This window comes from Penicillium coprophilum, assembly GCF_028826855.1.
Source record: "Penicillium coprophilum strain IBT 35676 chromosome Unknown utg000002l_segment0_segment1, whole genome shotgun sequence".
Lineage (NCBI taxonomy): Eukaryota > Fungi > Ascomycota > Eurotiomycetes > Eurotiales > Aspergillaceae > Penicillium > Penicillium coprophilum.
This window is the reverse complement of record NW_026622722.1, coordinates 278,608-291,488: the sequence shown is the minus strand read 5'-3', so window position 1 is coordinate 291,488 and position 12,881 is coordinate 278,608. Positions and strand designations below refer to the sequence as shown.

Here is a 12,881-nt window from a genome sequence, read left to right as displayed (position 1 = left end):
AATCTATACCTCTTGCACAGTGAAACATTTCATAAAACATCCCCAGCGTATCGTATCTCCATCTTGATCTAGGGCAATATCATTGGAACTAAACCAGCCACCTCTGGCAATACTCCGAATGATAAAATCTTACATTCCAAATACATAGGTAGTACTAGTACGGAGTAGTATGCAATGTATTGATATCCGCGTGAGTACACTTTTATGGGCTTATAAGGGACGATCCTACTCCTCTCTTCACCCAGAACGGATTTCAGCTCTCAGATCTCAGTACTTAGATTTTCTTCTTCTTCTATCTTTGCTAGTACCGTCAAAATGCGCCTTCAAACCCTCATCCAATTCACCCTCTCATCAACAATCCTCGCCCGATCCCCCGATCCCTCCCTCGGCTCCACCCTGAACATAACCGTCCTCGGCGCGCGCCACAATCGCTCTACCCTAGAGTGCTGGGCTCTTCAGTCAGGATTTGAAACTTCTGTTCAGCCCGGGCAGGTCGGCAGCGCCGCGCTAGATTTGGGCACTATCGGCGGGAACGCGTCGTTTACGGTCTTGCCGGCTGGGTTTGATGGAGGTAGACATAACGCGCCTGCTTTGCAGTAAGTTAGATCCTCCTTTCTAACGATTCCTTGATAAAGATGTCTTTTGCTATTTCAAAATTGTATGCTATGTACATGTTTTGTTTTGTTTTATACTCCGAGGTGGGTTCAACATTCTTGGCTAAATCTCCACTTTGTTCCTATAGATGGGTGGTCTTCCTGTCTGGTTTAGCGCATATCACGCTCCCTAATTCGACTACCGAGGCCTGGATTGAAGGTGGCAAGAATGGAGTCATACTGGCCCTCGACACTGCTGATGTCAGTTCATTGGGCCACTTCACCACGTACCCCTCGCAGGACCAGACGACATCCGTGCTAATCCCCCTTGGAGAGAAAGGGGTGCCGAGTCATCAGGTCCTGCACAAGGGTCCCTGTCAGGGCGAGGAGTTGCTGGTATAAATAGGAAGAATACTTGGTGACATATCTGCATGGTTATAGCTACTGAGGTATGAAGTACTCTGTACATGAAAGATATCGAGACACCAAGGTAGAATTCAATAGACATTGATAGAGACGCAAGAGGCGCTCGTTAGAGGCACAAGATATCGAAAACAAAAGATAAAACAAAGAAATATAAAATGCAGACCCGTCGGATGCATCAAAGGATAAAAAAATATGTTCTTTTATAGACCGTAACCCCCTTCTCCCATCTCTAATTCGTACAAATTGAAAATAGAGACACGCTTATTTTCTACCGCCCTTGCTCTTCTTGCCGACAGAAGCGGAAGACTTGCTCTTCTTTGATGGCGGGGGCTGCACCTGAGCGGCATCGTCGGACTCGTCGTCCTCTGTGTCGGCAATGAAATCAACCATCGAGCCATCACTGTCCTCGTCATCGTCTTCATCCTCGTTCTCCTCCAGCGATTCCTCGGCGTCGGAAGAACCGACGGACTCGGCAGCCTCAATATCCAAAAGGGGCTCTTCGTCGTCATCCTCATCGTCACTTCCATCATGCTCGTCGTCTTCAGATTCATCGACGTTCATCATTGACTCATCCTCATCGTACGCCTGGTCGCGTATTGACTTCCGCGGCGTCTTGGCCTCGGTCTCACTGTCCTCGAGATCATCCTGGCCCTCCACGTAGATGACATTATCCTCATCCTCGCTGTCCATGCCCTCATCGCCACCGCGGATGGATTGCCGCAGTGCCAATTGGGCATCGAGCATATCAAGCTTGCCCTTGAGGAGCAGGAGGGATGGCAGGGTAGCAGAGCGCTGGTCCATGACCTTGTAGAGGGAAGTCATGCGCTTCAGAAGATCGGGCTGGCCAGCCAGGGCGCCACCGTGGGCGACACAGGTCCACTGCACCCAGACGAGAAGGTGGCCGTAGCGACCAGGCCGGGAGGCGAGACGCTCAGCCAGTTTTTGAAGCAGAGTTGCGGCCAACGAGGAGTCGAGACGCTGAATAGTAGTGCGGATGATGGAGGTGTCACCGGTGTGGAAACAAGACTCGAGCATGCCATTGTCGTTGGTCTTGAGTGACTGTGTGAGAACAGTGGCAAGGGAAACACCAGTGGGAATCTGTTGCACTGCAGCCTGGGGCTTGCCGGGAACCAATGCGCCCAGGAGGACATCATCATCAAGCTCGGCCTCAACGTCGACTTCCTGGCCTGCGTTTGCGCGCAGGAGTTCTCCGAATGATGGCTCTGCACCCTCTTCCTCTTCCTCTTCCTGCTCGGACTCGGATGCGTTCTGCATCTCAACATCCTCGTTCACTGCGACTTGCTTGATGGGCTTTGTCTTCTTCTCGTTTGAAACCTTGGACTTCTTGCTGTCCTCGTCATCTGAGTCCTCCTCGCTGCCAGAATCGGATGCGTCTTGTCTTGAATCCTCCATCTCTACATCATCATCTACCAGGTTTCCCTGCTCGACATTCATGCGAGACTCGTCAACACGGGTCTCGCCTGCGCTCTTAACTCCATTTGTTGTGACGGAAGAAAGTGCTGAGCTGGACTTAGTCTTCACCACAGTCTTAACTCCGGTGAACGAGAGCTCATCAGTGTTCTCATCGAGGAATTTGACACGCTCAAAGACAGGGATCACACCACCCTCGGTGTGTGCAACCACGAGGGTAGGGCCCTGGAATGAGATAGCAGCCACGGGAACGCAGGTGCTCGAGGACTCGGTGTTGGTGATTTTGAGAGTTGCGTCCGCCTTCTGGGTCATCTGTTTCCGGTTGGCCTTGGCACTTGCGGAGGGCGCACTTTGAGGCTGAACAAATGGCTTCGTGAACAGTTCGATGCTACCGTCTGCGGTGACTGCAGCAAGCACTTGCTTTTCCGGGGTGGTAGCGCCGTCGGTTTGCAGTGTAATCGACGAGACCTCCTGGTCTGCGACAAGGTTGCGAACAAGCTTCTGGGTAGTGGCATCAAAGACGTTGACGAAGCGGTCGCCATCGGAAGCAAGGAATGCACCCACACCAGCAGACTCGGAAGAGGACGAAATAACGGTGTGGATAGGATTGCGCATGGCAGGGAACTGAGCCGGCTCGTCGGCCTTCTCGGTATCTATTAAGTACGGGGTCTGGGAAGCGCAGATAAGAGGAGGGTTCGATGGGACGGGACGGGAAAGGGCAGTGAAGACTGAGGATGCGGGGAGGTGGATTGTCCTAAGGATATATCATTAGTTAGGAGCTCGGTATAACGCAGCATGCAGAGAAACTTACTTGGTGCTTTGTCCGGTGCGCAGATCCCACTGGACAAGCTTATTGTCACCACCGATACTCCAAGCCTCCTGAGCGGGCCGATCGGCCGTGAATTTGAAGTCCTTGATACCCTTCTCATGCGCACCAGTCAAGGTGCCGACGATCTTATCTTCAGATGGCGAGTACATGCGGATATCGGATGTGTTTGTACCGAATGCAACCACGATATCGCCCTGGTCCAGGCCATCGGCCCCATTGACATCGGAGCCACGCTTGCGCTTCTTTTTCGACTGATCACGACCCTTGCCGGAGCCACCGTAGTATCCCCAATCCAAGGAAGTCACTGTTTCCTTCGGCCCCAGAGCATGCTCGCACTGGAGGCGTCCTGTCTGTGTGTCGTGAATGCGAATGTGCTGGCCATCGAGGCCTTGGATAACGGACGCAAACAGGGCCAATTGGTACTCTGACGGAGAGAACGCAGCGCGCAGAATGGACGACTTGCTGCCCGCATATGTCATGCCCGATGCCGGCGATGCAGCGGCCGAGGCGACCTTGGTGGATGGGCGAGTCGTCTTCTTTCCCATCTTGGCTGTAACTTTTTTTCTGGTCCTTTTTTCTTCACAGTCGAGGGTGTGGTGATGTGAAGATAAATATCAAAAGAGCAGGCCAAAAAAAGACAGCAAAGATTCCGATAAGAGTCTATTTTTTTCCGCCCCTAAGGAAACAAATGGGGGTTTTGGCTGGTTGTTTCGCAGTTGATCCGGACAGGAAAAAAAATGTTCTGTAGAGCCTTGACAGTCTAGTCCTAAAGGGGTTTAGACTGTCATATGTTCTTATCTAATCATATCATCCCGTGACCTCGGGATACTTCCAAGGTTCCAATAATATCAGTTGAGTGTCTACAACATCCATATATACATAGGTAGGTTCTGGAGTGTCTGTGCCACTCTTTGAATCACTTGAGTACTCCGTAGACTCTCCAGCTTTCCGTGCCGTGAGGTCTGCGAGGGCTTCTTGCTAGTCACATATCAATTCTCTTGATGGAATTTTCAACATGCGCATGTCTTTGAGCGAAAATATATAAACCATGTTTGCAGGCCAACGTGTACTTCCTGCCGGCATCCCCCATTTCTATAAAGCCAAAACGATAATATCAAGTGTTTCCGGTTCATCTTATAACCGAAACTAAATTTAATATATATGAGAAGCAAGAAAGTAGCAAGATATGAGCCCTTGTTACAGCGGTTACAGATAAACCTGAGCCATCTAAACTGTGCAGCACTAAAAATCATATACGGAGTAGGTATAATTGTATACTTCAAAGCACATGGACTCCTATTGGGCAGATCTTCGAGCTCAAAAGTACCTAGGTATCCAGGTACCCCCAACTCCCAGATCATGTGACATGTGTATATTTGCCCAACCTGTAAGGATCGAGGTGCAGTCCTCCATTTCAGTAAATGCAACATGCCGATTTGGAAATGTCCAGGATACTTAGTGGGAAACTATATACTGGCCTCTTCTATGACCTATACGGACTAGATGCTTCGAGATTCTATAGCATATTCCCCTAGGTTGAATGCATACAAAGAACATTGAAAGGTGATGGTCTTCTCAATGTACTATACGTGTACTCATCATGATTTGATCACGTGAAAGTTCGAGTGGTGACGTGACTCAGACCCATCACGGCCTAACCCGGATTCAGCCAAAACCCTAGGGTTCTGAGTCATCCGAGAGACGCACCCGGCGTCCACTGAAGGGGTTTTATACAGTCTCTTATAGGTGAAGGAAGAAGAAAGTGAAAAGATATAATGTTTTTATTGTTTAAGAGTAAGGTGTTCCGGCTTAAGAGAAAAGTTGACAGAAAAGAGAAGAAGAAAAAAGATTCCAGGGGTATATAACCAATCAAGGGGTAAGAAAAGTGAACAGAATCGGGACTAGTGTGGCTGGTGGAACTGGGTAACAGGAGAGTGCAAGGCGGCCGTTTGTACTTAAGGATTCTGGCATCCCCTCCCGACCATTTTTCTGCTTCCGTCCTGGTTTCTCCTATTTTTATTCTCCTGACCGCCTTATAAGAGAAACCCATAACAAACGCGTCTTCGCGTCACGTTTTGTCCCCCCTTTTCCTCTTTTAACCGCCTTCAACCCCCTCAATTTCTTTTTATTTTTCTATTTTTTATTTCTATTTTTATTTTCATAATTCCCTTTTATCCTGATTCTGCCTCAGGCATCTACGGGAACTTTTTAGCTCCATATCTTACCAAGTCATCTAGACCTGGCTTCAAATCTACTAAATCACGTGAGAGCTTTTATACCGCCTTGGCAGTATAAATACCTCGTCTCCGATCGCATTCTCCACTCTTCCTATCTCTCGATCATCTCTGACCTCACTTCCGCCTTCCCGCCCGCGTTTTCTTCGCGACACGTTTGATATCAAGCCTCATCAACCGTTGAGTCCACACTACGTGCCCCCGGTTGCCGCTAGTGTCTGTTTACTCGAGATTGTTTCGCGGCGAGAGCCCCACGGGTGTTTTCAGTTGATCACTAGCTTTCAAAACACCTCCCCATAACTCTCACATCTTGAACACCCTCACCCTTCCCTACCTTGTATTTTTGCTTCTCCCACGCGACCACCAATGGCGACTCCGCCTCCCGAGGTTCCTCCTGTCACGAAGGAGGACAAGCCTCAATTGCCTCCGTCGCCTACTGGCCCTTCTGCGCCTGACTATCCACCCAACAGGTAAGTGCATCAGCTTTAGTATCTGCTCTGTTCTTGATCTGACTGGTGCACAGTGCGCAAAATGTCGCAGTGAATCTCAAAAGTGATGGTCCCGTAGATGCCGAGGTCAAATCGCCTACGCTGAATGGCCACACTCCTGTCGCGTCCTCGAACACCAATGGCACAATCGTTGCGACCTCACCGCCCAAGTCCCCCGATCACCAAATCCCTTCAGAAAAAATTCAAAACAAGCCATCACCTGCTGCGGAATCCTCTGCACCCGCGGAGACACAGCCGACCGAAGAAAAGAAGAGTCCTTTGCAGGACCAGCAATCTACTGCTCCTGCTGCAGCCAGCTCTGTAGTCGAACATGTTGTTCCGTCCGCTCCCCAGGCTGTGGCACCCCCTATAGTTCCTGCATCCGTAGATGGCCCCAATGACACACCTGAGCCAATGGCCATCGATACCAAGCAAGATGTCTCCACTGCCGTGAAAACTGACCTGCCACATCATCCTACCCCGACCTCTGCCCCGCTTGCTCTCACCGCACCGCAGCCCGTTGACCAGGAGATGAAGGATGCATCCGAGGCCCCGCTATCCCCTTCCAAGATTTCCCGGCAACGAGATGCCGATCTCAGCGAAGAACCAGCTCCCAAACGTACGAAGGTCGAGGGCGATGACTCGGTTATTAACTTCCAGACACCGGGATTCAATACCCCGGCTGCTGCAACACCTGGTCCAAACCGCACCAGTGGTGGACCAGGGCTCACCAAAATGCAACACAAGTTCATCTCAAAGAGCCTTACAAGCCTCAAGCGCATGCACGATGCGCGTTTCTACAAGGAGCCTGTGGATGCTGTCAAGTTGAACATTCCGCAATATCACACAATCGTTACCCATCCCATGGATCTGGGAACCATGGAAAGGAAGCTCAGGAACAACCAATATTCTTCCCCCCAGGCAGTCGCAGATGACTTTGCATTGATGGTTAATAATACCACCATCTTTAATGGCCCAGACCACCTGGTCACCCAAGAGGGGATCAAGCTCAAGGCGACCTTCGAGAAGCAGATGACTAACCTTCCAAAGCCCGAAGAGGTTGAAGAGAGGAAACCGAAGAAACAGACCGAGAAGACGTCTGCTGCTCGTCGGGAGCACCGGACTTCTCTTCCAAGCCAGCCCAAAGCTGCCTCTCCCCAGTCTCAGACATTTGCGTTAGGACCCGAAGGCCTGCCCGTCATCCGTCGTGATTCTTCCAACCCAGATGGCCGCCCCAAACGCTCCATTCATCCCCCGAAGCGTGACCTCCCGTATTCTACCAAGCCAAAGAAGAAGAAGTTCCAATGGGAATTGCGATTCTGCCAGGAAGTCTTGGATGAGCTGCACAAGCAGAAGCACTACAGCTGGGTGATGCCTTTCTATTATCCTGTGGATCCTGTTGCTTTGAACATTCCCACATATCACAGCGTTATCAAGAAGCCCATGGATCTGTCGACCGTTCAAAGTAAACTCAAAGCCGGCCAATATGAAAATGCCAAGGAGTTCGAGAACGATGTCCGCCTCATTTTTAAGAATTGTTACCGCTTCAACATTCCTGGTGATCCTACTTTCGTCTGTGGCCAGCGGGCTGAAGAGATCTTCAATGCAAAGTGGGCCCAGAAGTCGGACTACCTCGAAGCGCATGAACCACACCCCGAGCAGAACACGGATTCTTCTGATGAAGACAGTGACGAGGATGCAGAAGAGAGCGAAGAAGACGATGAGAAACTCACGCAGCTTCAGAAGCAAATCGCTGAGATGTCTCGTCAGGTCGAGGCTATCACCAACAAGAAAAAGAAGACCCCTCCTTCCTCCAAGAAGGTTGGTAAGACCAAGCTCGGCAAGAAGGATTCCAAGAAAATCAGCTCTGGAAAGAGAGACAAGAAGAGCAAGAGTTCCCAACCTGGCAAGACCCGTGCCATCACCTACAACGAGAAACAGATCATCTCGAATGGCATCAGTAGCCTTCCGGATAAGAGGATGCAGCAAGCCCTCCAGATCATCCAGAACAATGTTCCTCAACTTAAGGTATGCTTTACACATTATCACTATGCACGAACCGATTCTAACCGATCTCATAGGGCACCGATGAAGCTGAAATTGAATTGGACATTGATGAGCTCCCTAACGATGTCTTGCTGAAGTTACTCAACTTTGTGAAGAAGCACGTGCCAAATCTGATGGATGATGAAGATGAAGACGACCTCCCTACCAGCAGTGTGGCACCTTCCAAACCCAAGAAGAACAAGCCAATGAGCAAGTTTGAGCAGGAAGCGCAGATCAACATGCTTCAGAGCAACCTTTCACGTTTCCAGGGTGGTCCTCACTCTCCCGACCCGGTGGCCTCGGTTGAGCACAACGAAAGCAGCGATGATGACTCTGATTCGTCTGAGGAAGAGAGCGAGGAGGAGTAAAGAGAAGACTCTTCCGATTCGATCCCGCCCTTCTTTCCACGGGGGATGGTTCTTCACCCTGACTTGCGTTCCAAGCGTCGTTTTTCCCCAGTGCCTTTCCGAACAATTTCTCGCCATATCTTTCTTTTTCAGTCATACCGCTGGATCCTGGCGGGTTGCTTGCAATATGTTATGCAATACCCGCCGGCAACGTCTGTACATACTTTGATCTCGAATATCCCTGCGCCCGGCAAGGTTTCCGCTGCCACCGACGAACCTTATGCTCAAGATTGGCCGAACAGGATTTCATTTACTTGACCTTTTGAATTTCCCTCCCCCTATGCTTCAGTGTACACTTTTTTTCCCCGTTTCGTTTCACAGCTAGGATAGGTGGATGAGGTTGCTCTGATTTCTCCGATGACGTTGCGGATGGAAGAGGTGAATCGAAGCTTTAGCTTCAACTTGTATGATTACGAAAGAAACGCGGAAATGCAAAATGAATATGTACTTGTAATAGTAAGGTATTTTAGTCCCATTAGTTGCTATCCAGATGTAGGTTGTATGTATGAAGTACATTGTACTGCATCTCCCTCCCGATTATGCGGCCGTGCGTCGGGTCTTGTTCGGCGGTGAACTTCCCCAGTTTCTTTGCATCGTCAACATGATCCCTCCTTGTGACCCCTCGGTTCTTGAGCACAACCCTCAATTCAAACGACTATATGAGAACTTAACAGCCTCTCTCCTTAATCCAGATGCCTCAACGCGAGCTCAAAGCGCGAGCCCAGCACGCACAGCTGTGGTGGAAGTGAGTAATCGCCATTGCGAAGCACATACCAAACGGACCCAGACATGAATGGAGCCCTGACACTGCACCACTAGGAGCTGAAGCAATGCCAAACTCAAAATACTAAAAAGCGAATCAAGGAGCAAATGCTCCGGAAATTGGCCTTCGCCCCAGACAGCAACCTACCCGCGGAGGTCAGTACAACACCCGCTGCAGGCCACCAACCCATCAACAAGAAAGCCACATCTTTAACGAATCTACTACCTCCAGTGCCATGATAACCTCGCTATAATCACCCTCTACCTGGAGACTCCATCCAGCGTAATCGAACTCACCGACCCAAAGCCAGAAACCGAGCCCAAGAAACTAGACGAAGCACTCTCCCTCCTAGCACCCGACATCGAAGCCTTCTACACCAATATACCCGCCTTTATCCTGCCTTTCTCCAAATCCCTTTCATCCGCTGTTCAGGACCTACGCGCTCTGTCAACCGCAAACACAGACCCGGTCACCGCGCCCGACACCGACGCCCTCCCACAGCACTCGAACCACAATGCACGCGCCCGAGCGCGCGACCGACGAGTCCGTACCTCGATGGCACCCACCCCACCGTTATCGTCACAGCTACAGGCGCGGGTTCGTGCGCTGCGCCACACACAACTGTCTGAGCTGCCAATCGCTCGGCGCAAGATGGCTGCTACGGCGGCGGAGGTAGTTGCCGTACGAGCGCAAGTCCTGGAGCGCACTGTCGTGATTCTGGAGCGGGCAAAGCATGGGGCTTTGGCACGTGCAACGAAAGCCAAGGCGGAGCATCTGGCTGTTGTTGCTCAGAGCGTGGAGGGGAAATTAGAGTAAGTTGTTTTTTCCTTCCGGTTTTCGAATCTTGCTGCTTTTTTTTTTGGTAGAATTTGTCTTTTAACGATTGGGCAGGGTTACAAAATTAGAAATTGCGGCTACGCTCTATACGCCAGAAACACTTGCTGCTCTTGCTCGGTATAGGCAGCATTTGAGACAGACTAAGGAGCGTTTACACCACCGTCGGAAGATGACAATCCAGGAGCTGAGAGCTTTTGGTGATGTGGAGATGTCTGACTTGGCTACTGATATTCCCGTGGATGAAGGGACTTTCGAGGATATTGCTCGTCGGTATGGGGTTTTGGCGAAAGAGGTTGAAGAAGTAAAGATGGAGATTGCGCGATTAGAGAGATGAGCTACAATTACTACCTCACTTGGGATATATAAATCATGATACAGCTTCGACATATGCGGTTTTAGAACTATAGACCATGAGACCCCTGGGTCGCATTGGTACGTTCTATGATGTCCACGAGGCGCATACAAAGATAATGGTCCGGACTGGGGTCTTCGTATGAGACAGGTGAAGTGAAGACCGAGGACCATAATCAGAATATAGCATCACATAGATAAGTTAAGACGACAGTTCATAGTTCATCGGTGTCTTAAATCCGGGGATGTCCCTGCCTTAACCCCGCGTGTCACATGACTGCGCCAAACTTTTTTTTGCCTAAGAGTCAACGCTACAAAGATCTATTGATTCGCCACATCCGTTGAACATTTCAGAAATTATTCAAAATGGCCGACGAAGGACTGAACATTTATGATGAGATCGAGATCGAGGACATGACCTTCGACCCAAATATTCAGATCTACACATATCCTTGTCCATGTGGCGATCGCTTCGAGATCGCAATCGACGATTTACGCGATGGTGAAGAAATCGCCGTGTGTCCAAGTTGCAGTCTCATGATCCGGGTTATCTTTGACGTGGTATGCTTCCCTATCATAAAGCCAGACAGAGGTCGCTTTGTATGTTCAGTTGGTTGATTATATGCCCTGCGGGGTATCTACAGGCCGATCTTCCTAAAGCCGATGCGCAGAGTACGAGCGGAATGGCTGTTCAGGCTTGAGCATGTCAAAGGAGATGATGCAAAATATCCTCGAAAATATCGAGTCAATCTCAGCCCGAAGAGAAGAACAACGCTGCTGATCTTTGGAAATGGACTTCCGCCAATCCTCATCACTTTGGCACAAGTGGCTTGAGAAATTGGATATTTTGCTATTTGCTAGCTGCCAGCTACGGCTGCTCGTCGTGGGGTGCATCATGCGCCTCGCCGAGTCTGGGCGGCTTTGACCCACCGGTCCTCATTTCGAATACTGCCTCGCGCGAGCATGCTCCATGTTCTGCTGCGATTGTCATCTATATGCATCTTGCCATTTTGCCAAATGACTCGGTATCTTTGGGGCTATTGGTCTCGGCGACTCGCTCTGAGGCACCCGCTGTACCTCAATTCAACACATACAATGTTGACTCGGGCTTCGTTGATTTTGTCTCTTGTGTGAGTTTTGCCATGGACAATATCATTTGGCCAGGGAAACAACGCTTCATATATGGGGTTGAGACTGTATTTTGGCTATGTAAATCTCGCATTCACTCCAAAAGAAAGAACGACACTTCGATATACTCCTACAATTGGCGATCAGATGGTTTCCCCTCCTTAGCATTGCGTTCTTTGTCACATAGTTATCTATACCACCTGTGCATTTACCTCAATTGATACCCACAACTATGTTCTCAAATTATTTGGTCACCTACACTTTACGAGAAAGGAACAGCACGTGAGAGATTTCAATGCAACCGCATCATAACAATAGGCACTAAACTACAATATGTAACAAGATCCCAAGTGAAAACTGGAACGACACGAATCTTCTTCTTTCTAGGTAATCGATAGCCCAGCAAGACGACTCAAACCTACTCAACGATTTCACTGTAGATATCCTTGGGCAAGCGCAAGGTCAATTCGGTGTTCAGCAACTCGGTCAGATTAGACCCATCACGCAGGTAGATCCACTGCCCACTGACGAAAGGCCGCGAATCCTGCTTCTCGTGCATATAGTCACCCTCGACAATCCAGTCGTACCGCTTTGGCCCGGAGATGGGCGAGCTGAGCCAGATCTGCTTATTGGGTGGTTGCTTGTTGAGTACATAGGTGCCGATTGCGGGAACAGAGACGTTCAGAACACCAGCCTGGAGAAAAATATGTTAGTAACCTCCTAGATTTCTATGCTATGGCGACACAAGGTATAGGCTGAGGAAGATATGAAAAAGGAAGTGAAGACCAGGTTAGAGATGATATAGGGAAGAGACTTGAAAAACATACACTGTACTCAGCCTCAACATCTGATCCCTCCTCCTGTGCTTTCTCCAGGTGGCTTTGGAGCACATTGAAATAATGCTCCGAGTACTCATAGTACTCCTCTGGTGTCAATGGCGAGGGCTCAGTGACATGGGTAGCAGCTCCGGCAACAGAGCCCGGCTGCGGGTTCGGAGCTGGGGGATCTGCTGATTCTGGGTGGATGCCTTTGCGGATTACCGGGGAGGACTGGAAGGAGCGGGTGAACTGTGAGGCGGAGCTGGGGCGAATGGCGCAGGCGCGAGGAAGGAGAGTTGAAGTCGTGGGTGGTGTGCGGATGGATGGGCGCACGGAGGCAAGCAGAGCTCGAGGGGCTATGCGGGAAAGCATGGTTGTATGAGTGTGATTGGGATGTAGGTTATGGAAGATTATAGTAATTGAAGATTCCAAGGTCGGGGGAGCTGTTCTGATGCGGGAGAGATGGGATAATTTACATCATCGGTGTCCACCGCCTTCCACTTTGGCATGATTATGGGCAGTACTTGTGA

At 50.0% G+C, this 12,881-nt stretch overlaps 6 protein-coding genes across 6 annotated transcripts; 4 read left to right on the top strand and 2 right to left on the bottom strand.

The window, feature by feature from the left end:
- Positions 1 to 315: 315 nt before the first annotated feature.
- N7500_002165 (uncharacterized protein) lies at positions 316 to 995 on the top strand (the record flags this gene model as incomplete). Its single annotated transcript, XM_056673311.1, has 2 exons — positions 316 to 596; positions 743 to 995. The coding sequence occupies 2 exons, from the start codon at positions 316 to 318 to the stop codon at positions 993 to 995; spliced, it is 534 nt and encodes a 177-aa protein (XP_056533836.1).
- A 285-nt stretch (positions 996 to 1,280) lies between these two features.
- On the bottom strand, positions 1,281 to 3,824 carry N7500_002164 (WD40 repeat domain-containing protein; the record flags this gene model as incomplete). Its single annotated transcript, XM_056673310.1, has 2 exons — positions 1,281 to 3,204; positions 3,262 to 3,824. 2 exons carry the CDS (start codon positions 3,822 to 3,824, stop codon positions 1,281 to 1,283), a joined length of 2,487 nt encoding a protein of 828 aa, XP_056533835.1.
- Positions 3,825 to 5,879: 2,055 nt separating this feature from the next.
- Positions 5,880 to 8,415, top strand: N7500_002163 (putative transcription regulator BDF1; the record flags this gene model as incomplete). Its single annotated transcript, XM_056673309.1, has 3 exons — positions 5,880 to 5,983; positions 6,037 to 8,029; positions 8,083 to 8,415. 3 exons carry the CDS (start codon positions 5,880 to 5,882, stop codon positions 8,413 to 8,415), a joined length of 2,430 nt encoding a protein of 809 aa, XP_056533834.1.
- Positions 8,416 to 9,055: 640 nt separating this feature from the next.
- Positions 9,056 to 10,388, top strand: N7500_002162 (uncharacterized protein; the record flags this gene model as incomplete). Its single annotated transcript, XM_056673308.1, has 4 exons — positions 9,056 to 9,199; positions 9,274 to 9,372; positions 9,449 to 10,029; positions 10,109 to 10,388. 4 exons carry the CDS (start codon positions 9,056 to 9,058, stop codon positions 10,386 to 10,388), a joined length of 1,104 nt encoding a protein of 367 aa, XP_056533833.1.
- Positions 10,389 to 10,771: 383 nt separating this feature from the next.
- On the top strand, positions 10,772 to 11,106 carry dph3 (CSL family zinc fnger-containing protein; the record flags this gene model as incomplete). The annotated part of the gene is made up of 2 exons (XM_056673307.1): positions 10,772 to 10,966; positions 11,050 to 11,106. 2 exons carry the CDS (start codon positions 10,772 to 10,774, stop codon positions 11,104 to 11,106), a joined length of 252 nt encoding a protein of 83 aa, XP_056533832.1.
- An 845-nt stretch (positions 11,107 to 11,951) lies between these two features.
- Positions 11,952 to 12,723, bottom strand: N7500_002160 (frataxin family protein; the record flags this gene model as incomplete). The annotated part of the gene is made up of 2 exons (XM_056673306.1): positions 11,952 to 12,227; positions 12,361 to 12,723. 2 exons carry the CDS (start codon positions 12,721 to 12,723, stop codon positions 11,952 to 11,954), a joined length of 639 nt encoding a protein of 212 aa, XP_056533831.1.
- Between the last annotated feature and the right edge of the window lie 158 nt (positions 12,724 to 12,881).